The sequence below is a fragment of the Gallinula chloropus genome, assembly GCF_964237585.1.
Source record: "Gallinula chloropus genome assembly, chromosome: 10".
Lineage (NCBI taxonomy): Eukaryota > Metazoa > Chordata > Aves > Gruiformes > Rallidae > Gallinula > Gallinula chloropus.
In genome coordinates this window covers 19726305-19752559 of record NC_140095.1, presented here as the reverse complement: position 1 = coordinate 19752559, position 26255 = coordinate 19726305, and the positions used below count along the sequence as shown (strand labels likewise).

Genomic DNA, 26255 nt, shown 5'->3' with positions numbered 1-26255 from the left:
GGTTATACAGTTAAGCAGAACATTTTTCTGCCATCAGTGCAACCAATCCAGTCCCAAAGGAAGTAATTTCAGGCAAGGCTTCTTGTCTAATATGCTCTAAAAGCAGTTTCTAATCTGTCACTCACAACACTACAGTATGAGGAAAAGGGGGACACACGTGAAAAATAAATAAATAATCACCACTAATTACTTTTTCCCCCAAATGGAGAATTAAAACAATTAAACCTAAGCCTTTCAAAAATATTTCTGCATCAACACATTCAAAGTGGCTTTAGAGATAATTTTGCAGATGAAGCAATTTTATTTTCTGTCCCTTTATGGTACAGACCATGCTGCAGGCATTCACTGCTGCTCCACTGAATGTGAAGCTGAACTAAAATAACGACACCCTTTGGTAATTTAACCAGGTATAAATAAAGTCCTGTATTGGCATATGAATTTGGGTGTCCAACTTAGAATTAGGTTTTAAAATTGCATCAATTTACCTTAAGGCAGAAGTAATAGTTCAGGTGCTGGTTTCCCTGGGCAGCTCTTTCCAGGCTCTTCAGCACTCGCAAACCATTCACCTACCAAGACCTGAAGCTCCCACTTCAATAAACAGTCACTGTACATTTTACAGTGGCTACCTTTCATTAGCACATGTTCCTCCAAAAACACATGCTGTCTGGCCACATCTCTACCAAGTATGTCCTTTCAACACCACCTTCATAACCTCTTTTCAAAAACAGGAACAGCAAGCAGCCTGTAAGAGGAGTTTTCTGAACAAAATAAATTTCCTTTCCTGCTACCATTGTGAAAAAGACCCTCTGAACTTGTCAAATCCACAGCTATTTTCCACACTGAGCATGAACATACTAAGTATCACTAGAAAAAATCACTTCCTGCTGGTATTTTACACAAAGAGTTATTTAAAACCTCAAATCAGCAGTCCATGGCAGCGACTTTAAATCCCCATTGAGTAGGGATTATTTACATGTTAAATTGGGGTTTCAAGAAGTGCTAGGGCTTTACTGCTGACATCCTAGAGGCCAAGGAAACTTTTAAAAGTATTTCCTATCACTTCCAGAGATATGGCAAAGACTCTGCAAGAAATGTTTAATCCAGAAGTATGTGTAATTTGATTGAAAGTGGACAATGGAACACAGTACTAAACTGCAGAATTTTTTTTTCTTGGAATTAAAAAGGTAACTGAATCAGGAAAGTGCTGTTTGCAACCACAAGGTTCCCTTTTCTTCAAGGTTTTGAAGATTAATATCAGACTTCACTCACTATTAGTAAAATAACTAGTAGTGTGGCCAACACACACAAGGCAAAAAACAAGAACAGAAAACAGCTAAATCAAGGAACAAAAATATCAACATCTTAAAGTAGCTGCAAACATAGACAGGCTGATAGAATCCTATCTCTGCCACTCTCAAAGTTACATAATCAAGTCATAAAAAAGTAATGATTTTATAATTATGCCATAAAAGCATCTGACTGCAAGTTTACCAATGAGAAAAATAATTTCACTGAAAGAAAACCAGACTCACACTAATTGAACAGGTAGCAAGAAGGGTACTTGTATTCTGATCTCCAAATTGCAGATCCTTACTGAAGTGATGGCTACTACAAATAGCAGGAGTTCAGGCAACCTCTTCTAGCACACACATACACATATTGAACAGCCCCAGTCAGAAAACCAGACCGGACTCTGTGTGTGCACGTACCATGGTCTTCAACAGCTAGATGTGTAACCCTGTGCATACAGCTCAGAACACACATTTACCTTCCCTCATTTTACAGAAGTAAAAGAGACCTGAGGCTTGTCATGGATGTATCTTACACAATCTTACCTTGCTTAAATACAATCAGATGAGGAAACCATCACACTTTCACTTGAACAAAAAAACTAGTCACCAATGCATATGAAGCTGCTGGCATAAACAGCACTGAGTATTTACCAGAGGAAAGAAAAGCCTAACTTTAAACCAAGGTTTAAAGTAAAACTTGTAAAGTTTCTTTCCTTTTGTAAAGTTAGGCCAAAGTCTACTAAAAAGGCTTACCATGCAGGCTTCTCTGGCTTGATGAACTGATGGGTCTTTTTCTAGGATTGCCTTATAATCTTCCAGGGCTTCATCTAGTTTCTCTGTTTTTTCGTACAGTTCTGCTCTCCTCAGCAAAGCTCTAATATAGTTAGGATCTAATTCCACTGCTAGAAAACAAAAACAAAGCACAGTAATGACACATTTTCACACCTCTGGAATTTGTAAGCCTGTATTAAATTCTTAATAGGGTTTTTTTTCATAATGTAGCTTAGAAACAAGAGCCACAGTTTAAAAGCTCAGTGATAATTCAGAAAGCCATACATCTGTCTGTGAAAGTCTAATTTCATTTAATCTCTACAATCTATCACAGAGGGAAGCAATTTATAATGCATAAACATTTCATTTCCTAATACTATATATGCAGAGATTCTAAGTGACACTTCAGAAAGGACCTGTAAGATTTTTTTCAGTCTTTGTGTATTTAATAAGTGTATACTATTAAATTACAACTAAAGTTAATAAAGCTGAAAATACATATAGCCTATATCTCAGTTCAAGTTGAGACAAGCTCCAGGAGAATTACTAGTGCTCTTCTCAATTTACTATCAGTCAGAATTGTTTGGGGAATCCACGAGTGGTTATATTAACTCTACAATTTAGGAGAAAGGCATACTGACTGAATTTAAGTTTTTCCTTTCCTTATTCTCTTGGCAGCCCTGACTGCATTTACAGATGTGGTTAAGACTGAATGCTAAACAGTAACCTGCAAACAGTAATTTCCCAACAATGCCTTCATCCATTTTTCATCACAGAAAGAGGGAGTATGAAAGACTGCCCATTTTATAATTACTCATTAAAGTGCTTCTCAAGACAATTAAATCCAGGATTATCTAGCTAAATATTCTAGGGTTTTTTCTTCTGGAAGGACAAAGACAATGCTATAGTCAGCAAGTTGGAGGTTAGTGTGAATTGCTGTGCTGTGCTCCAAGTGTTGCATTGCAGCTTGCAAGTCCCTGGGGAGAGTCAAGAGATGGTAGCTTTAAGTCTCACTGCTGCAAAGCAGACTGATTCCCTTTCAGCCACTCTAAAATCAGCAGAAGCGCTTTTCAAACAGCATCCCTACTAAAACAAGGCAAAAGCCCAGAGTGACAGAGGCCAGCTAGAATTTGTTACCTTCAAGAACATTTTTAGCATGTACAAACTCCTATTTACTGCACAAGCAGTACTGGCAAGCAGCCACTGGGTTAGTTTTCTGATTGGTAATTTAGACTTTCTCCCCCAGCTGACATGGGGGCTTTAACAAATACTCCAGCATATGCACAGCTGAAATGATTTCACCAGAAGTTTTCAGAGAAAATGATACAAGACAAGAATGGGACAGAGTAAGACCCTGTGACAGAGCAAGTGCCTTCAATAAAAGGGAGCTGATAATGCTTTTAATTCTGTAAAAGCTCGTGGTTCTTTGGAATCCAGGATTAAACCCAGATTTGGGGGGCAATGGCAGGTGGAAGCGAGTTTAGGTGTAAGGAAACAGCTTCCATAATAAAAAGTCTGTCCTATTTAAAAAGAAGTACAAACAGCAGCCTTAGTGGCACAAGGGAATAGAAAGTAAATTATTACAGGCAGGAAAAATTTGATAGCCATTTTATAAAATAAATTAATATAAATAACTCTAGATTCTGATGTTTTTCATCACAGCTTTCTATAAATCCTTTAAAAGACCCTTATGCCCAAAACTACAGCTCTGCAGTAGGGCACTAAGTGCTGTAATTTATGTATGAAAGATCTGGCACAAGCACAGCACACAGGAAAAAAAATAAATTGTACCTTTGGTGCAGTCACTTAGGGCAGCTTCTGTCTTGTCCTAGAACACAAAGCAGTTTTGTCACACTTAAGTCATATTTCTTGGGAAACAGGTAATTTACAATTGCAAGCACAAAGGTTTGTCTGGCCTTCCCAGGAACTGGGATGTTAATGTAATCAAGGCTTTTACTACCACTGCTTCTGATGCAAAGCTCTCCACCAGTGATTAGCTTCTCTCTGTGAAGGCTGCCAGTGTTCAGACTGCTCGGCTGCCCCACTAACCGCTCTGCGCCGAGCCAGCTACACTCAAAAGGCTGAGTCACATCCGCAGGCCTTGGCTCCAGCCAGCTCCAGCCTTCTACCTTTGTCAAGTAGTTAAGGGGTTGGAATAGATGGTTCCCAAGGCTCCCAGATAAATTCTTGTCTGCAGCACTAAGCCATTTGGGAAGCTGACACTGCCTTTAGCACTAACACAGCTTTCTCCGCCAGGCATAACGCAGGCGACTTCCACAAGCAGTGGGGACAAGATTTTAGTGCACCTGGATAACCATGGTTGCAAGGTGAGAGCCAGGCAACCTACATACCATGAAACAAGGAGAAAAAAGCAGAAGAGCTCAGAGATCCTATTTTCATCCAAACTAAGAGGGCTTAAAACACCCCCACGCTGGTCTGTGCTTGCACTGTTCATCTAAGGAGTAGTAATCTTTCCACACCCAAGGAATTTTTTTCTCCTCTGTAAGACAGAAGTTGCCTTATAGAAGAATGCCTCACAAGACTCTATGGTAGTGCAGAGCAAATGAGTGCAGCAGGTATGGAAGAGCAAACTTAATGGGGAAATTATTAATAATATGAACATATTTTCTGAGTAATGAACTGGTGTGTCAGGTTCCACTGATCGATACTGGTCAGATACACTAAGATATGCACAATTCTTTCATCAGCTTGGGCTCTTTGGGAACTATTGGATTAGTCTCCCAGATATATGAATAGTTTAACATCTGGGTTATGAGGAAGTGTTTCAGTTTACAGCTTCCAAATTTGAAAGGTTCCATCTTCTGTTATTAAAGATTCCAACACATTTTTCTCTTTTCTGCTTAAACAGTTCAGTATCCCAACAGCAAGTTAGATAATTCTAGCCAAAAAAAGAATACTCTGTGCTAAGTAAGAATTTATTTATTTATGCTTAAATATGGCAAGGTGCATTTCTAAACAGAGCTGTGTCTCAATAGTGGAAGAAAGCTCCCTTTGCAGGAGGGTAAATAAACTGAGGATAGGAGTCACTGTGCTATTTTTCTATAATTTGATCTTTAAAAAAGGCAAAAAAAAAGAGGAGTGATTTCTCCTGAATCCTTAGTATCTCCTCTTTCTAAAGAGGTGAAAGTTTCTGTTCAGACAGAGTGTGCTCTATGCCTTCCATGCTAACTGCATCGCTGATTCCAGTAACATCTGGGCACCTGTCCCTGGTCAAGGAACAGAAAATATACAAAGCTGTAGCCATTCTATCCACACTGCACCAGTGTGTCTTACTGTACAGCAGCTGTGAAGGAAGCAAACTAGCTGAATTAAAGTCATAGTTAGGAAGTCCTGCCTATGCCTCAAAGTATTTGAATTAAATGAAGATAAGTATATGACAATCCAGGCTGTTAGAAAAAACACTGTCTACAATTCTGAACAATCTAATACTTGGCCTGCAAACACTAAACATGCATAAAGACATCTGTTCCACATGAACTTTGAATTTCATTAAACTAGAAAGAATCAAAGAAAAATCAGTATTTTAAATGTAATTCAGCAGAGCAACACTGAACAGCTGTTCCAATTGCAACTTTCAGGTTTGTATTCATCCTCAGTAAAACCGAGTGCACCAGCATGCTACTGGAGCACGACAGACCCAGCGAGCAGCAAAATCTGCAAACAGCTAGTTCCTTTGCTCTTCTACATGCACCCCTGATGACTTCCTATCACATTTGTCATATATTCCATACATGGGTGTTTCATAAAAAGGATATTCACCTGTTTCATTTTTGCAGCAGCTCTGTTTGAAAATAAAACAGCCCTATCTTTCTGGAAGCAGGCTGGACAAACCTGCAGAGCCTTCGTGTAAGAGTCTTCTGCCTCTCCATAGTCTGCAGAAGGAAAAAAACCAAAACAGAGCATCTATTTCAAATGCCAGTACTGTCAGGAAGCCACATGCCCAATATCTCTTTGGAAACATTTCTCAATAGACAATGCAATATTGAAACAGAATCAGTAGCTACTCCCAGACAAAGTGCATCAGTAAGTAGTACATAGATGAACAATTTGTTATTTCAAAATCAACACTGTTCAAAACCCAGAAATATAGTCCTGAGATTACTGTAACAAGTGCAGTATTATGTGCATATAATTCTCATCCCTGGAATTGCTTGATTCTATTTGTGTACCAGCCTCAGGGGTAGAATCTCTACAGATTAAGCATACCCTTGATCTGATGGAAGCATGTGCTAAAACATAACACTGCACCAATACCTGCTTCAAAGCAGCTATGGGAGATTTTATTTGCCACATCATCTTCAATGACTGACATAAAGGTCATCACTACAAATTCATTATCACCTGAAGGTCATCCATCATCAAGTCTGGTCTAAAGCAAGGATGACTGGTAAACCACCTGGGATTATTAGATGACTCGTTTTCTAATAAAGGTAGAGTCAAGAGTGCAGAGCCTGATACTGACTCTGAACAATACCCTGCCAGCTGAAAAGCACATTGTCCTCAAACCAAAGCAATTCTTTCCCTGCACATTAGCTGGTGACCACCCATGTGCTTAGAGAGATGTGTATTTCTGATTAGTAAGCACTTTTGCAGGCACAGGTACACTGAAAAGATCTGCCAAAGAATTTCTTGGGAAGAAGCTATGGGTGACACTTCACAAGGTGATTTAGCCAAAGTTACAGACTTGCTGCTTTCATGGTTGGAGCAGTTCCCTTCAGCCTTCTCTGATGCCCTGAACTGGCAAATCATTCCTCATGAATCTCGTGCTCCCAACACAATATAACACCTCCAACAGGAAGGTGACTGTTATCAGGGTATACTTCTGGGAAGGGATAGTTAGTTCTTGGTGTTACTGCTAACTGAGGAAAGTATGAATCTGCATTTCCTGGTTTCTTTGTGAATCCTCTAGCCACTGGGACATTGAACAAAAGAAAGGTGCCAAAAATCACTTTTAAATGTATGTATGTGTGTGTACATGTACATCTCTGTATACACCCATCTGTGTGTGTACATCTCAGCATACACATACACATTTACATATGTATTTATATAGATGTACATGCAAGAATATATAGATGTACACAAATGTGTGCCTATGTATATACAGATGTCTATATATACCTACACATACACACATAAATAAAGTGTAAAGTGTATAAAAAGAAACATGCAAATGTGCCAAGGACTCAGTGGCTATGTAGCTGTGTGCTACCCAGCCACTGAGTCCTGCATCCAGTCTAAGCACACGCATTAGTGAAACTCAGAGCCCAGTGGAAGCCTCTTTTCATGAGCAAAAGAAACCCTGGCACTTGGGAGGCAGTCAATTCTGTATCATGTTCTTGGATTTAAACACTTTGCTTTCATGAGAATCCTGCTTTAGTAATCCAAGTCTTTGTGATTTAATGTTAGCTCTTAAGGAGGTCTGCTATCTCCTCCTGTTCTCTGGAGCTGAATGAAAAACGATATAGATGATAAATTTAAACAATGAAGGGTGTAAGATCTTCCTATGGGTTTTCTGCAACATCACCATGATGGCCAAGTACTAATTTAAGATCCTCTAACATGCATATGGTGTTAAAAGTTCATCAACCCACCTCCTCTCTTGAACTGCTCATTTCCTTTCTCCTTCAGCGTTGTGCTCTCCTTTCTTCTCTTCTACAAAAGAAAAGACAATGTCTCAAAGTATTTAATTGAAATGAACAAGTAGGTCAGCTGCTGTTCCAAATAAAGTATGAATGGAAATCAGAATAAAATATAACCTGAAGAATTTTAACTAGTACCAAGACCACTTACATGTAGTCACTGTGACATGACATGCTTTATATACCCATGAAACACTGAAGTACACCAACAAAGCAATTAAAAAGCTCCAGTTCGTGGACAACAGTATTCAGAACAAGCATTCATAGTGAATTACTAATATGTTAGCTTTCTAGCTGGCTGTTTGCTTCTCCTTTCTACCTCAATTAATTCCATCAGTGCAAGCCAGCTATATAGAATATATTTTTGATTTAGAGTCACAAAAGTTTTACTTGATATAACTCCACCCCAGAAATTCATAGTTACTTTCAGAGATGCCCAAAGCACGCTGAACTGACTGTGTTAGAAAGAGGTCCATGGGCAATACTGCCCTGAAAGATTGCTTATGCAGAGAGCAACTAAACCATTAGACCCAGAGACAGGAAGATTGTTCTGTTGCACACTGAAAATTGCACAAGCTGAGCAGAGGGGTGTTTTCAAGCATGAATATCTTAACAGTACTCTTGGCATACAGGCGAAGTTGACATGAATGCTCTTAGCCTCTGACACAGAAAACACAGGATGCCATCAAGCCATCTCCTTCAACCTATTTACAATGGAAGTCTTTCACATGCAGACACACCTCACACAAGTAAAACCAAGGCAATAGAAGACAAGAACACCAAAAAGCAATGCTCATGTTCATGAATCACTTCTATGGTAGAAAAATGATCATTTGACCACTGACTTTGCCCCCCCCACATGTGCACACACAAAGGATTTAAATCAAGGTGTCCATACATTACAGATCATTAAGCAATTAAAAAGGCAACACTAGGAAGAGGAGCAGTTTCCTTTCCTGCAGATTGTGTAAATCAAGGATTAATGCAATTATCAATATCGCACAGAACATCTCCTTGGAAACAGCTAAATATAGTACTCTTTGTGGAGCACTGCACCATCTCACAGCTATGCCAAGTAGCTGACAAACAATACAAAATCAGAGGTTCTCTCCTCTTGCTTTTACTGGTTTTGGAAAGTAATTCACCCGACCACTGTCACCATCTTAGCAGTAACAGATCACAATGTTTTGAAAACTGGGCTCGGGGAAATGGCATTCAGTTGTGACACCCAAAATTACATAGTACAGTATCACCCAGCCCTCCTGATACATGCCTGCCTCACTACACTTTTCCTATCCTCTATTAAATATGGTTTTTCATACCCATTGCTCCTCACATTTTAAGAATCCCAACACAGATACCAAAACATAGGTCAGACAGAATATGCATCATTATTTAGAAACTGGCTTTTCTCCAGGGTGGATTGACAAACCTGCACAGGTCCTTCCACAATGTCACTTACACTGATGTACACAAGCCAGTTGGTGCTTTCTAAATACAAACATGCAAACAAATTTGAGCATTTAAGGCACAAGCCACATTAAAAGCACAAGTTCTTTGCGTATGTGCAGGATTCAGCTGTTCTGTACAGCGAGTACATAACTGCACTTGAAAGCTGCACCCAAACTGTCGAAGTGTCAGACAGAACACCTACTGCAGAACAACTCTAGCAAGGTCACTGCCACATGCAGAGTTGAGAGAAATTATCAAAACATCTTGAACACATCTAGAAAGTCAGCACAACAGAAGTAATTTTCATACCAGTGAACAAAGCAGCTGGATTTCAGCACAGAGCAGGTTTGGAGTTGATGATCTAACTGGAAAACATGAAAGCTCCATACAGACAACCCTCACTCAAGAGAAGAAATGCTTGAAGCACTAGCCCCACTGACTTCACAGCTCATGACCTATTTAGAACCAGCCTTTAAGTGCCATTAACTGATTCACTCTTGCATAAGGCAGAATTACAAATCTACAACAACAAAATTTTTCTTTTCATATAAAATGATGGTCACCTGATGCAGACACCTTAAAAATTAAAAGGAATACTGGATGAAAAGTTTTGCCTCTATTATAATTGTTTTACATCATTTATGAAAATAATTACAAAATATTCAGTGTTTACCCCAGTTTATTAAATACTAATGTAAAAAGTGGTTTGCAGCAAGAAGGCTGAAGGCTTCAGGAGAATTAGCTTTATATTTAAAAAAAATAGAGTAAAAGGAACAACAAAAAAAGGCCTTCAGTTGTGGTAATCCTTCTCAGGTAGCCAAGAGGGCCAATTGTGACTTACAGTCTCAACAGCACCAAAGAAAGACCAAGGTGGTTGTATGGCCCTGCTTGCTGGGAAAACACAGGCAGGTGAAAGTTCTGAGCAACTGCAGAGCTTAAGGACTGTCACACTGGGAAGCTGATGATTCATCCAACTTTTCTCCTCTGAAAGCCTGTTCCTTGGTATATCCTCCTGCCTGTAAATCCAGCTGCATGAGCTTGAAGGATAGAGGACTATTAGTCACATAACTATTAGACACAAATGTCACTTCTGCCTACCTGACCAGTAAAGGTGTTGTCTAAGCCTGTTTCAGAAGGCAGCAGCATTGGTGAGAACACCATACATGGTTTTACAGCTCAGCATCCTGGGAAGCAGCAATGTGGTCCTGGCTCAAAACCTGTGTTTCTGTTACAGCTTGAGCAACATTTTCAAGATATCCCCGTACTACAAGTTTTAGGCTGTCCCTTAAGTTTCAAACTGTACAAGTTTTCACAGTATTTTTCAAAAAGGTAAAGTCTAAGTGGTATCTCACACATCGTTCTGGATTTGCATTTGAAGTATGGCCCAGAAGCCATAAATAGTAGCAGGCTATCCCTAAAAACAAATTCCTCTGGCTTTTCCACAAAATGTAAAACATGTGTATTAACAGGTCACCTCCTAAGCACGCTGCCCTCTAAAGCACAATATGTATTTGTGAAATAAATACCTAATTTATTCTTCCCTAGGAATTTCTGTTAAAGAAATATAAAACACAAAAGCAGTGGAAAGTCAATTATTCTGCAAGAATTTACATTTCACCTGAAAGGAGTGCTCCAATAGATGCCATTAGAATCTCTCTTCTCTTCAAATTTAGGGTAAAAAAACCTGAACCAAACCACCACCAAAACCTAAAGTGCTGTTACAAGACATCTCTTCACTCAGTATGCTGCATTCCCAGCTTCCATGGACAATTGCAAACTGACTGGTCATCAGTTTACTGCAATCATATCAGCCCAGAGTGAAAAGATTGCAAGTGACTTGTCCTTGAGACAAATTTTGCACAATGTCATCTCAGTGTCCCCACCCACTCATTTTTCAGCAAAAGATTTAGGTAGCTGCAGGGCAGGCTACCCTCTCCTCAGCCAGGGAAGTAGGTCAGACTGAACTCCTAGTATGCTCTGCCTACTGAAAAGACATCTTGACCCACTGTGTTCCCTGAGGCTGCTCATATATATGAACATTGGGGTCAGGCACAACTTCCCCAACTTACACGACATTATGATTTCCTGTTACTTAAAGTCAGCAAAATCTTAAGGTTTGGGGTTTTTTTGCATGTTTTAACAACATACAGATGACAAATGCCAAGTGGCAAGTATTAGGTTTTGATACACCAAAAAATAAAAAAAATTCCAGTTTTTAAAGTCCAGAAGAAATAACTACATTTAACCAGTAATATCATACTTAAAGGATCTGATTTGAAACATTTACAGGCTTGGATACTGAATTATAATCATCCACATTCTGAATAAATTAGTAACAGTATAAAACTGCCTGACAAGCAAGGGGTGCTGAAGATTGAGGTCTGATCCAGAATAATGAAAAGCCTTCTGACAATAAAGTACTACTCAAAACCATCAAGTCTCTGGATCTCAGCTACTCAAAAGCATTAAAAGATTATTCTACAATTAGAGAAGAAAGCAACCCACACATTTTCCCTGTTTGTTTTGGAAGTCACCAATAAAATAAAAGTGCTGGAAGTGAAATCCTTAAATATAGCTGGTGAGAGCGGAAGGACAAACACCCTCAGTTTGTAATGCTTCCAACTACACTTCCTCTGGCTGTTCCTATGCATTTTATTTGATGAATTGATTTAACTTTGCTAGGGAACAGTTCTTGGCTCCAGTTTTGTCAAGAGCAGCAAATGCATACTTTCTTCTCTGCAAGGCTTTTGACACACTGCGACAATGCACATCTGCATCTCCTGTACCCTTCTGTAAGGTCACCAAGTAGCAGCCAATTTAAAATTACTCCAGTTCAAAGGGTGCACAGAAGCAAGGAATTTAAATAGATAAGGAATATATTTTTCAGCTTCAAACACCGATTCTATTTTTAAGCCATCCATTAGTAGTCATCTGCTTCCCCCTGCAGTTTTGGGAAGCTATTGCTCTATCTTGCATTTAAGGGGTTTAGTTGGAATTTAAGGTTGTAGTCACGCAAAAAATGACTTTCCAATTCTTGCTCCAGTGTGCACTGTGCCAAACCTGCCCTCTGTGCTCAGAGGGGAAGGAACAAACCTTGCTGGACGCTGCTCAACCCGGTGGCAAAGACACGTTAGTCTCTTACTGCCAAATCACTCCATTCCCCTGAAATTGCAGGCAGCACTTCCAGAGACAATAGGTCACGTCCATCCCTGACAGTCAGTTTAAGTTAACACGCCAGACTAGCTGTGACTGCTCCTGAGTGACAATACATGCCACTCAGCCCTTCTGGTTCCAGAGGCAACAGCCTCGGGCAGAAGAGTGGAGCTGACCACTTCACCGTCACCACAAGTTGAAAAGGTCTCAATTTGACAGTATCAGCATCTTCCAGAGAAATGCAAAAAAGGATGCAAGACTAAAATCAGGCACCAGCACTGCAAGAAAGATGAATAGGTCCTTTTCCTCTCTTTCTATTAAACTGCAATCCAGCAAAAGACTTTTTTTAGCTTAAAAATGTCACTTAACTACAGGGAGATTGCAGCTGCAGATTCTATCCAGGTTCTTCTCACCAGCATGTGAAATTCATTGTTCCAGCAGATAGAGATATACTTCTCAAATATAAGTCTCCAAGCTTTGATTACCTCAGAAAAACATAATGGGATGTTTTGTTCTATTTTGCAAGCTGGAAGACAGGGCAGTTTCAGTACAGCAATCCATCTTTTCCTCCTATTTGACCAAAACAACACCATATTTAGTACTGGTGCTGTACTGAACACAGGATTCAGGTTATTAAAGTAGGTCATTTGAATAAGGGGATCACTGTTTATTATATTTCACAAGACTGCACTCAGACACCTTCAAAACTGCCTTCCAAGTTTTATTTCTATACAAAGTCATCTTGAATGCTGATGAGAATGGTTAACAAAAGAAATAACTGACAAATGCCAATAAGGACTATACATGTAATCATGTTACTGCTGCACAGTCGGTTGGATTGCCTCATGTATTAATCTCTTGGGTTTTTGGCCCAACCACGTAATTCCTCCTGGGAAGAGTTCCAAGACCAAGTGATCAGCACCTGAGGACTGCTCCAAAGTGGGACTCACTTTGTTGCATCCTATTTTCCATTTCATACCATAGCTTTCATTTTATAAATACCATGGAAAAAACAGCAACTTTGAAGAACCAAGGTTACTGTACTAAATGGACAGATGGAACTTGGACCAACACCAAATGCTGAAATGAGTGACTACCTACGAGAAGCCAGCTCAGAAGAAATACCAGAACAGTTCTTCAACTACTAGAAAGGCAAATTCTGTACAGATGATTTAACTTACGGATAAACAATGGGATCAACCTGAAACATGGGGAAGAAAGGGTGAGGAGGGAAGCAATTTAAGGGAAATTTCATGATGAAGACAATGTTCTCTAACACATTCTAGAGCTTCTGGAAAAAAACCAAGACAGAAAAGTTTTACTGCTTAGCCCACAACTGAAGAACTTAGATATGACTCAAAAATACTATTTCTCAAAGATGTTTCACTTAATTCTTACAGAGTTGCTAACAAGATATTAAACAATAATCTCCTCTATTAGAGCCATGTTTCTTGTCCTGCTGACACATTTCCTAGTGTTAAAATAGAAGCTGAGCATGATTATAGCCAACTGTGGCTCTAATGCACATGCAACAGCCCAAAGAAGGGAACTGCTTTTGAGGAATGTTAGATATTTATGCCAGGGTCTTTAAGCAGCAAGAAAGGAGTGTTCAGTGGCCAAAACAAGAGCTTACTAGGCTAGGTGCTTAAGTCTTTGCTAGACAAGGCCCAAAGAATAGGACAACATCTGTCATGATGGAAGAGCACAAGGGATTCAGAATCGTGCTGCTGGATAAACTCATAATTAATGGGTGTCCTTCCAGAAGAGGACCAGGTCAGATTGAAACAATTACCATGTAACAGCTGTTGAGTGTCTTCTGATTAATTCTGCAGACCAGACCAATGTCAAAGCCATCACTGTCAGTGACAACTAACCAGAAAAATCTGTTTGCAATGCATCAAAAGCAATTTGCCGCTCAGTGCCTCTGCTGAGGCAGCAACTGGCTTGAGAAAAACAACAATGAAATCTTATAAAAGTGGATTTTGTTTCAGGCTGCTTAGTTCTTACAAAGCTCAGAGTTGCAAGCCCAGGCAAGTAACCAGGCTCTGTGTTACATCTGCTTTTAAGAATATTTCTTGCAGGTTTGTGTCTTAATACCCCTTCGAGTTCTGGTTGTGCTTCCTTGTGCAGAGGAGACTTCTTGCGGAATTGGTACTGTTTCCCTGGAAGCAATTCCTGTTGTTTAAAGTTACAAATCTCACTGTATGGGGCTCTCAAAATATAACCAGGAGAAAATACACCACTGAATAGTCCTTCACTTTGATCTCTGCAGCACCTTCTGCATGGGTGAGGATTTCTACTTCGAGCTTCTACCATGAAAGCTTGCACACAGGATACGCGTAAACACACAGAGCAAGGACTAGGATCTGTCTTTGCATCTCCAGAACAGACTCTCTTTTCTACAGCCTAGTAGAACATACAGCCTGGAGAACACAGCTTAAAAGAGCTGGTTTATTAAAGCTGCTAAAACAGAACAACAGGCTTAGACTAAAAAAGCCAAACTCCACAAACACCCAGACCAAACCATTACATTGGTGCTGGAAGCACAGTTCACAGGAAGCTTTTCTTATTTAGCCAAGCAGTCCAGTTGGAAAAATAGAATCCATGTAGCCCCCTATGCTATGACAAGGCTGCCATCTGATGTCTACTTCTACCAGCACCACCCTTGATTAAAAAATATAGCATTATTTTTCATCCAGATTGTTCCCCCAACCGGCTCCCTGCGCACTCAGGCAGAGGACTGTGCTAGCACAACCACAGAGGCAGCAGGGGGCTGAGAGTACCTCACCAAGGGCAGCCTGAGCACCACACACAGCACTGCTCCCCAGTGTCTGCTCACAACCTAAACAGTCAAATACAGGAGTTCTGAATATTTCTGCTTCATTGTCTCCACCTGAAAAAAGCTTCATGTTGCCCTTCTCAAAAATGACCTTTTGAGTAATTGGAGGGAGGTTTAAAATGTTTGGGAAGTTCTGAATAGGTGGATGGATGGCAGCTGTGAGCAGAACAAAACTGCAGTATTTTTTCTTAAAATTTTTCACAGATTCTTGTCATAATCAAAATAGATAGAACACTTCACTTTTAAAAATAAAATTAAATTTGTAATCATCAACTCCAAATATTATGACAAAAGCTGGAGTAGCAATTCAGGAATAACTGATCCCCATGGTTTTACTACACAAATAACATACAGTGGTGCAGGATGAAATCACACAAGTGGGCTACTTCAATAGGTAGAATAACTGCTGTAAGTAACTCCAGTTTTTGGATTCTCAAGCTCTGCTTATGAGAGATACTACCAATATTCTGTTAGAGAAAAAAAAAAAAGCTATATTTTAAAGAGTGCTTATAGCATCCCCTCAGAAAGCTCTCCATGGAATATGAAGTTTACAATATAGGTATTACCAATCTAATTGTCACAGCGATATTAAGAGATGGAATATAAACCAGGCTGAAAGGCACAACTGCTCCACACCACTGGAAATAAACCTACAGAAAGATGACAACTGCAGCTGATGCAATACTTTCTCTAAGGAAATCTTTCCAGCTTTAAACAATTATTGCTTTACACTCCCACAGCACCTTTCAATGGCATTACACACAGCTGAATACAAGTATCCAACACTCATGATTCTTTTGCTCATGCAAAAAAACCCTGATGTGCAAAATTAAATGATTACCTAACAATGTAACAGAAACAAGAGCAGCATGAAAACTAAGACACAATTTCCAAGCCTGTTGCTCTTACTAGAGATTAATTCTGTGGCATAATTCCCCCTGAGTTTTAGCATTTTGGCTATGAAACTCTCAAGCTGCCTTCAAGTTAGAGGGTGCTGCAGAAGCCACATCAGGACTTATGATGACAATGCTCCTTGTTGTACAAACAATACAAGCAGAAAAAAAAAAAAGAACTGCTTAATCTAAATTGGAAGAGATGCAAGGGCAATGTGTTGGGGTTTTTTTGTGTAGCAAGTAGGTCAAGGAAGGTGATGATTGCCCTGTGTTCAGCACCTAACTGAATCCTTTGCTCAGCCTTAGGAAAAAGTGACTTGGGAGACTTCATCACTGGAGGAAATGCAGCTGGACTCTTGCTGGAGGCACACAGAAAAAGAAGAGCCAGTGGTCACAAGTTGTAACAAAGGAAATTCTAATGAAATATGAGGCAAAAACATTTCCACCATGAGGGGTTTAGAGAGGCTGTCTAATCTCCAGGCTCTGAGAAATCTACACCGCTCTGGGCAGGCTGATCTACTTGATCTAACTTTGAGCAGGATGTTGGACTGGCTGAACTCTCCAGAGGCTGTTTTGGGACAAAGGATGCACCAAAACCTCTTGAGATTCCCACCCCCCACTCCTCCCCATTATTCTTTATTAGACCTCAAAGTACTACAACTTGCAGGCTTCACTATACCCATTTTACAGATGTCAACACTGAGAGACAGATATGAAATGATTTCCACAAGGTGAAGCAGCAAAGTGTTACATTTAGTCACATTCTTGCTTCAAAGAGATTATATTCCACATTCCCCTTCCCCACTAGTCCCATATGGCTTTTCCACCTCAAAGAACTTCTATATTAACAAGATGTTAATGAACATCTTCACTGAAAAACTACTTTGCCTTCACTGCTGTGTTTTGGTCAGAAATCTCACCCTACCAGCAAGGGAACTATGCAAGCCACAGCTCGACTAAATTTCTCTATATTGGTTTGTAACAAGCAATTTAGATGTTTGATTGCCTCTGGCATCTTAGCTCTGCATATTTCTGCCCCTCATTCTCTATTTACAGTAGCTGACAGTAAGACCATGGAGGAGTGAAGTTACTGCCAAGCCACCCTTCCTTTCCAGCTTTTTTGGGCAATGCAGAGCCAGCATTTATTTACTTATACAACACAGACAGGGCTGGCCAATAGTTCAGAAAGGGTAGTCCAGCTTCACCACATCAGTTGAACTAGAAAAGATCAGCCTGCTTGTGTATGACAGGTAAGCCCCAATAAATTAATAATATTTTCAGCACTTAAAAATGTTGTGACTCTTCATTTCTTCATCAGATGCCTCATTTCAGTAGTACTTGTCCATTACAATAGTAATTTCCTCTACTGCTCCAGATGATTTAGGAGTTTCCAGAATACAAACTATACAGCTCTACACTACACAATCTTTTTCTCTGCCAAGTAATGCTTTCTTAAGATGTTGTCTCTCTCTCTTGCCAGCTGCCATTCTTTACTCCACTCTCCTTCCTTCATCATATCAGTTATGAGGTATGTTACCTATGGTGCAAGCTGTGCAGCTTGCCTTTCAGTAACAACTGTTTCCTTTATTACAGCGAGATATAACTCATGCCTACAGGAGTCCTCCCTTCTCCTGTCACAACACGTCAGAATTCAGTCTTTCCAACTCCAAAGTTCTGTCACTATTTCAATTTTCAGTACAAATAACCCCTCATTTGGATGATTCAATCAGATTTTAAGAGGCTGGACCAGTTCTTTGAAACATGATCTGTTCAAGAGGCCAAACTATATAACACATTGAAAATAGTTTCAAAGACAAAGAGAGCTACAAGAGTTGTATGCTGGGACGTAGATTTTAGTTTAATGTCTTTGCCACAATATACAAACAAAAGTTGAAAAAAATATTAGGAAAAAAGGAACCCCTAAATCAGTAGAAAGCTTTCTACCACTTGCTGTGAGAACATAAGTACCAGCAGAAATTCCCTGCGTTACTCAATTGCACACAGGCCAAGGCTGACAGTGATTTAACAAGTTTTCTCAACGTTAGAATTTTTTTTTCCTTTTTTCTAGCTACTTGATGACCACAAGATCTTAGAATCCTGAAAACCACTGGGAAGTGGGGGGAAGGGGGGGGAAAATGGTTCACAGACTTACAGGGGAGTAAATGTGATTACAGAGGCTGTTGGACTTCCCCAGGGGACCCATTTTGTTACTTCACACATTACACAGTTTGTTAACCAAACATTTTGTCCAGTGTAACCATGCTAAAAGTAAATAAACCCACACATTTCAAGCTTGAGTAAACTACAGGGATACTTTTCAATTACTTGTGTTTATGTAAACTAGCCCTTCAGATGCAAAAGCTATCCTGAAACCTGCTCTGAGGTCTGGAAAAGTACCTTGCAACTAATCAGGTGAAAACAAAGAATGCACACAAACCAAGTAACATGGAACAGGGAGATTTTTGTTTCTTATAATCCCTGAGTCACACTAACCTGACAGAGTGGTGAAAGTACACAAAAATCTGCAATGGAATGTGATGATTAAGATCAGCAAGGAAAGCTAACAAAAATATTTGTTACCTAAAAGAATTAGTTTAAGAACAGCGAAACTAGGTGCATATGAGAGTTTTGAAAGTCACTTTTCATGCCTGTCACAGGCCATGCTGAAACATGACAGTGAAAAGGTATCTTTTTATATTCAAGATTGGTACTTTGGATTACCTGTTTTTCTTCCTCTGGCATATCTTTTTCTAGTTCTAGTAAGTATTCTTCATCTAGTTCTGTCTGCTTCTTTGAGCTATTCTCACCATTCTGTAAATCCCCTTCATCATCCAGCACAGGCTCTTTTGCATCAAAGGAGTCATGGCAGTCATGGAAACACTCATCTGCTGTTGTGGGATCTTTGGCTGAAGATGCTATATATCCACTCTCAACGTTTTGGGGACTCTGGGCCCCTTTGGGGGCAGCCTCTGAAGACTTCTGATCAGCAAGCTTTAAGTGACTGAGCAATTCTTCAGGTGAACTTGCATCTTTAAACTCTTCCATGTCGGACTCCTTGGAGGAGTTATATTTTCAGAAACGAGAAAGAAACAACCCTCAATAAGCAGAACATAAACGCCTTGCCAGCAAATAAATCTGTGGAGCACTTAGAAGGACACTTGACATCAGCTGAAGGAAACTATTACCCCCCAGAAGAGGGAGCAGCTTGCACACGCTTCCATAAAGCGCCGTACAGCGAAGCGGGGCCAATACACCGCGGTCCCCGTAAAGAAGCTGCTTCACGAGCTCCGATTCCCAGGACCGGCACGCACTGCCCGAGGGCACGGCCTGTCCTCCGCGCCGGGGCTGAAGTGACGCACACCTGCCAACCCGCAGGCCCCAGCACCCCTCACCCGCCTGGCCGGGCCCCCTCCTCCCGCAGCGAGCCCCCGCCGCCGCCACAGGCCCCGCCCGCGCCTCACCCCCCTTCAGCCCCATCATGAGCCCCGCTATGAGCCCCCTCCAGGGCCAGGCCCCGAGCAGCCGCTCCCGGCTCTGTCATCTCAGCCCTACCCAGCCCCTTGAGAGAAGAGGCTGAGCTGCGGCCAGCGCTCCCCACCCCCTCCCAACACCGCCAACAGCCCCCCCGGCCAGCCCACCCCAGGCTGCCCCCCGGCCCCGGCAGAGACCTGCACCTTCCCTTCCGGCCACGGCTGCCGCCTGCTCCTCACCCTTAACCCGCCGGCCACTTCCTGCTGGCGCCGGCCAATAGGAGGGGGCCGCGCGGGGGCTGCTGGGGTTTGCAGTCTGGCAGGGCCGGGCGGCTTCAGGCAAGGCGGACCGGGCTCCGGCTCCCGCTCCCGCTCCCGGGCTGCTGGCACAGCCCTTCTGCGCGCCCGGGAGGGGCTCTCTTGTAGTTACTTGAGCTCCCTGCAAGGTTAGAAGCTGCGCCTTGCCACCGCCCCCTCGGCACCAGGGCAGGTAACTGGGGCGGCCGCCTCAGAGGCGCCTCAGGGGGCCAGGCACGGTTACAGCGACGGGCAGCCCGCGGGGCGGTAGAGCCCGCCCGGGGTAAGGCCGCTGCTCGGACTCGCCAGGCAGCGGCTGAGGGATGGGGGTGTGGGAAATAAAGCAGGGTAGGGCCAGGGGTGATGCGGGAGGTAGTGGGAGAGGCGTGGGCTCGGCCACGTACTACCTGGCATGAAGAGATGAATCGGGGTGAAAACAAATCACAGAATCGTAGGGGTTGGAAGGGGCCTCCAGAGACCATGGGGTCCAACCCCCTGCCAAAGCAGGGCCCCTAGGACAGGTTGCACAGATCAGCGTCCAGATGGGCCTTGAATATCTCCAGAGGAGACTCCACACCCCTGGGCAGCCTGTCCCAGGGCTCCCTCACTATGAAGAAGTTCTTCCACAGATTGGTGTGGAACTTCCTGTGCTCCAACTTGAGGCCATTGCCCCTTGTTGTGTCCCCACAGACCCCTGAGAAGAGGCTGGTCATTTCCCCCTGTGTCCCACACTTAAGATATTTATAAACATTAATAAGATCCCCTCTTAGTCGTCTCTTCTCAAGGCTGAACAGCCCCAATTCACTCAGCCTTTCCTCGTGACCAGCTGAGGCAGGGAAAGAAGAAGATAATAGGAAAGTCTTGGCAGGTGGGCTAAAGGGGGATTGTGTCTACAGCAGCAGATTGGTGCTGTTGTTTCAGGCAGGTTCTTTTGCCAGCAATGCTTAAACGTGGTGGTTCCCTTGTCCAGTGACTATTTAGTGTACATGTGATAGCTGAACTGGTTGTTTCTGGTGTGGACTTGCGGTTTGATTCTTCTGTTCCAGGCACATGTGAAAACTGAGTTGCTTAATCAAGCACTGGAGGAAAACTGCCTTTCATCTTGTTTTGTGTGTGTTCCTTGTGTACCCCACAAATGTTAATCTCCAAGGTTTGAAACAAAACTGAGCTTTCACAAGTTTTGAAGTTGAAGGCATGTGAAGCAGTGCCTTTTTATTGAGCTATGTCAAGCCACGAGGCAGTTATGGCATATTCTTACAAGGTTTTTCTTGGTCTAAATGGCTTTTCAGTAAACAAGTTCTAATGAAAGATAAAGGTTAAAATGTTCCTCTAAATAAGTTCTTAAATGCTCTAATTTAAGAAAGACCAATTTAATATCAAACCCCAACAACCAAAAAGTTCTTGTGCTGTATAGACTGTTCCAGGTTTGGGTTAGGTGGAATCTTTTCTGATCGGTAGGACGTGGTCAGGGATTATCCTTAGAGAACACAGGTCCTTAAAAACAGAAGGTAATCAATCTTTTCATTGAGAGGGTGGTTCCCTGAAGGTCCTGGGGGATGTTTGGCATTTCAAAATTGAAGAGTTGGATGCCAGATTCATTTTTGGTCTTCATTTGTTTAACTACTGCTTCCAGATGGACATTTCTGATGAATGTGTTGGTGCCAGTGATGGATGTGGGTGTTACTGAGAGGCTGGAACACTTCGCGGTCACTTCGCGAGTTACAGTGAAAGCAAGCAGGAGCTCTATAGCTGGTTTTTCTCCCTCTCTCTCTGGATAAAAAAAGTAGATTCAGCATTCTGCAACATCCCAGCTGCAATGATTTAGCCCACAAAAATGTGCCTTTCTGCCGTTCTGCTACCAGTGTGTAATTTATTCTGACTTACAGAGAATTATTTCTGAACCTTTGCGCTGTCCTGCTAAATACTGTGCTGTTTGAAAAGGGAGAGGGAAATTACAGCTGTGGTGCAAGATCAGTCCGTGCAGTTTTGAATTCGCTGAAATGCTATTTAAATCCCCTCTGGCTGTGCAAAGAGCACAGGGGTTTGAATAAGTTACAGTGTTTCACCTCCAGAAGGATTTGAACTGCTAAGAATAATGCCGGACATCAGGGGACAGGAGCCCATCCAGGGAGGTGTGCCAGCATTTATTTTGCCTTTTCTAAAAGAGTTTCTTTGCCAGAAAAAACTCTACAGGAATTGGACTTCCTTGGAAGTTTTCAGCTGCTGATGATCAGTGGCAAGATACTACCTTGCCTCCATGTGAGGTGGGGGTTTCTAGCTTCCACACAACTTCCAACTCAGTGGGAGCCAGGTCTAGGAATATTTGCTTTTCAGGAATGCCATGGTTCCAAATCCAGTCCTTGGCCAGCCCTGTTGCACACTGTCCAAAATCCATCTGCTGCCTTTGGCTCCTATTCCATGTGGTTACTATTCCAAAATGACTGACAATTTTTCTTTATCATCAAATTTTTAAATAGAGTTCCCCAGCTTTGGTGAAACATACCATCTTACTGACTTCATAGAGAGAACTGTGGAAAAAAAAAAACTAGCAGATTTTACCATATGAATTTTCTTCCTGTGTCCCCTCTGATCTGGAGACACCTTGGAGCTCCCTGCACTTTATAACTGGAGTCTGTTCAGCATTTTGCTTCTCCCAACACAACACAGGGGAAAAGATGCAACTCACCAGAACTCCAGTTCCCTCCTCTGGTTTAGGGTTGGTTATTCCTTTATGAATCCTTATCCTAGGTGTAGATATAAGCACAAGCTTTCCCACAGTCCCACTTTAATAAAGATGGGGGTGTCCCCAAGAGTCTGTGTTAGCAGAGTGACCTGTGATCCTCATGGGTGCTGTTTAGGATTGTTGGGTCCCCCTGAGGTAGCTCTGAGCAAGCTGCAGCTCAGGGAAAGTCTGAATCTCTCTCCTATGGAACTGCTTCTCAGTGCTACCTTGAAGTAAAATCCCAAAAGCTTCACTACTTTTGGGAAATAGACACCCACCAGGAGGAGCAGAGGCTCTCTGCCCACCTCCAGCTAGCAAATTAAGAGGCAGAGAGCTGCTCTCCCCTTGTTTGGTGTGGGTACAGTTAATGCCTGTGACTTCTGTCTTTAAGGTTACCATGTACTAACTTAGAATCTGTAAGTCTCACTTTCTGTCCTTCACTGTTTAACTTTTCTTACAGCAGTGTTGTGTTCATAGGTTACTTTGTGTTTGGGAAAGACAAGAATGAGTTGTCTTACAGTACTGTCAAACATACGCGTTTAGTAAGAAACACCCCAGAGATTAGAGGGCAGTTGCCAGTTTTTGCCACTAAATCTCACTTGTTCCAACATGGAACATGTTACTGCTTTAATTGCCCTGTTAGACCCTCTAATTCATTGCTGTAAGTGGAAGTGTATGAATAGCTGGAGATTGTGTATATACAAAAAATGAAAACTCAGTATCATTTGTTTAATCTTCTTGGTGCCAAGGGATTTTTCAGAGCATTGATGTTTGTTTAAGGGAACACCTGTTGAAAAAAAAAATCAAGAACATATAATCCTGAATAAGTAGATGTGTTTGGATAAGAGTGCAGTGCAGTGATGGAATCCTTAGACTGTATTGTTGAGATTTACTCCTTGTTTTGATGGGCTTACATCTCTGCAGCGGAATCCAGGGCCACTGGGTACCTGAATTGAAACACTTTAATGCTACAACACTTCTATTGAGCCAGGCCTAAGTTGAAGAGGTAAAGACAGAGAAAGAGTCTATATCTCAGTACTTTCCTCCAGCAAGAATTTCCAGTTTTTTCCTGTATCTTCCCAAAGTCAGGTGATGGTGATGTTACCTGCTGTGATCAACAGACTCAAGTACAATGTAGTGTGCCAACAGAAAAGCTGCAGGGAGTGAAGAATGTTGACTCTATCTTTCTCAGTAGTTCTGAAAGAAATATAGAGAGGACCAACGTGAAAGAAGTTTTATATTTTGTTTCTGACACAAAGGTTTCCTACTATATTGTATACAAAAGCTTTTTTCAAACTGCTTTCAAGTTAAACTTAGATTTTGCCAACCTCTTATAGCTATTAATGCTATTATAGAAGATGAGGGCAACTGGGAGGAATAGTAGAGCATGTAAAATGTTCATAAAATGTAACAATAGACCTATGATAGTTTGACTGTTACAGGCCAGATGACTTTATGCTGAACAAACTTCTAAGAACAAAACTTGGCAACTGAACCTCACACTAGGAGATTGTAGCCCCAGTGTTTGTGGCCACACTTTCAAGACAGCTCTGCACACAATGATGCTTCCAATCTGTGTGCATAATGACAGCGATTTCAAGGGCATGCTGGGTGATGCTTCACTGCTGAATTTCATGTGTTTGTTAATTTGCTTGATTTATATTAAAAAAACCCCAAACAACACAAGAGAGCTGATCATGAAAAGGGTGTACTTGCATTTTGAAAAAATGATCTTCAAAACATTCTGGGTCTTGTGATAAATAAAATCAGCTCTTTGTCAAAGCTCTCACTCCCTCCTGCTTCCTTGTGATACCCATGTGTTTAATTTGTCTTTGTGGATAACTATTTTCTAATATTTCATTCCAGAAAGTTGCATTGTTTTTCTAAATGATTCCATGAACTCTGAGTTATTCCAGTTCTGAGCTTCCCTGATGAACATTTCATGTTTATGTGTCTCAATAATATGTGGGTTTTCCCATGTAACTTTGAGGTGATCCTAATCTTGTTTAGTCTCACGTATCATCCTGGTTTCATACAATATTGAAGTTGTTAATGTATCTCAAATCTGAGCCTGAAGGGAGGTTTACATTTTGCCAGTAGACAGAAGGAAACCCCTGGATTCAAACAGCCAGAGTCTATGAGGATATACATTTGAATTTTGCAGGCTTTAGACATTCTTAAATGCTGATAGTTACAGCAGAAGATTCACAGGGGGAGCCAACGTGAGGCCCACAGACTGAGCTGCTTGTTCTACACAGGTTGTCTGAGCTTGCAGGAGGAGCACAACAGGACTGGGGCAAATTGTGGTTATAATTTCTGCACATCAGAAGGATTATTCATCAGTCACCTGTTTCAGGCTTGCTCAGTTGCTTCTCAGTTCAGTGCTGCAGTAAAACAGGTGAGCTGGACTCTGGTTTTACCAAGTTGTTGGGTGAAAATGGCTCATTTATCCTCAGGTAGCCCCTGATGTGTTTTAAAAGTATGCATTCCTGGAAAAATAATCAGGCTTGTGCTGCTCAAGACAGGAATAACGGAAGCGAGCAGGGGTTCAACAAGAGTTTGTTCATGTGGCTGTCAAGGTGCTTCCAGCCGTGTTGGGTGCTGCACTGGTACACTGCATAGGGATCATCACACTAAGCTACCCAGATCTGCCAACTGCAGTGTACCACAGCTGAGGACATCTTGTGCTGCTGAAACCTGGCATTCTGGAAAATAGCTGCTGCTGCTGCTTCTATTATTATTATTAATACTTCTACTACTATTATTATCTCATGTGTTTTGCACAAGAGGTGAGTTGTTTTAGAAACAAAGACCTAACAAAAGAGTTTCTGCCAACAGAAACTGCATGTTCTATCTGGGAGCTTTCACTCAAAGTAAGGGTACTTTTCACAGGTCTTGTCTTAGAGGTTGTAGTACCAAGTTGCTTAAACAAAATTGCCTCTTTTTAAAAATAAAAGAAAGTAAATCTTCAAGACGTGAATTTCTATGGAAACCAAATTGCCACTTTATGTACTTTGAGGATTTTTAAAGAATTTAGTTGACTTCTCTGTAAACTGTCAATCCATCAGTTTAACATCCTGGATCTTACTGTAAAAAAGTTTTGAGAAAGCAAACTGAGCTTTGGGAACTCATCACTTCTGGAAGAGAATTGAAGTTGAAGTCGGGATCTCTAAGCGTTCCTGCTGCCTTAAGTAAAAGTCTTCCCGATCCACTCAGAGACGCCGAATTCGTCGTGTGTGAAATCCAGGGGACGCAGCTGGATTCAGAGTATTTGTGACTCTCACCCGCAATAGAAATCCAATAGGTGGCGATGTTGGATTTTCAAAGCCAGGTCCCCATTTCTTTCCTTGTAAAAGTCATCCGGTTCTTACTGAAATCAGGGTTTAATCTCCCCTGCTTTACATTAGCTGGATGCTAAGCTAACTAGGAGAAGAGGGATGAACTGTTCCATGATTACCTCAGGCTCCAGAGCATATGCTAAATTTACTTTTTGGGACATCTTTTTTGATCTTCACAGTGAAGAAACCAAAGTTCAACAAATCAAACAAAGAAAAAATAATTACCATTTTCTAGAGGTCACATAAAGTTCATGTTCTTTGCTAGAATTAAACATTTGCACACAAGTCTCCATGGAATTGAATTATTGTGCTTCCCAAAGAACACTTTAAAGGAAATTGTGAAATAGGCAATTAAAGGCTATTTA

General features: G+C 41.4%; 1 protein-coding gene across 1 annotated transcript in view; it reads right to left on the bottom strand.

Annotated features, from left to right (window-relative positions):
* TTC1 (tetratricopeptide repeat domain 1) overlaps window positions 1-19742 on the bottom strand; it is a 31833-nt gene extending 12091 nt beyond the window's left edge. Inside the window, exons 1-6 of the mRNA XM_084268798.1 lie at window positions 19732-19742; window positions 18785-19117; window positions 7679-7739; window positions 5844-5956; window positions 3855-3891; window positions 2046-2194 (exon numbers count right to left, since the gene is read on the bottom strand). Coding sequence (XP_084124924.1) covers window positions 2046-2194; window positions 3855-3891; window positions 5844-5956; window positions 7679-7739; window positions 18785-19108 — 684 coding nt within the window. The 5' untranslated portion in view covers window positions 19109-19117; window positions 19732-19742. The remainder of the gene's footprint in view (window positions 1-2045; window positions 2195-3854; window positions 3892-5843; window positions 5957-7678; window positions 7740-18784; window positions 19118-19731) is intronic.
* Between the last annotated feature and the right edge of the window lie 6513 nt (window positions 19743-26255).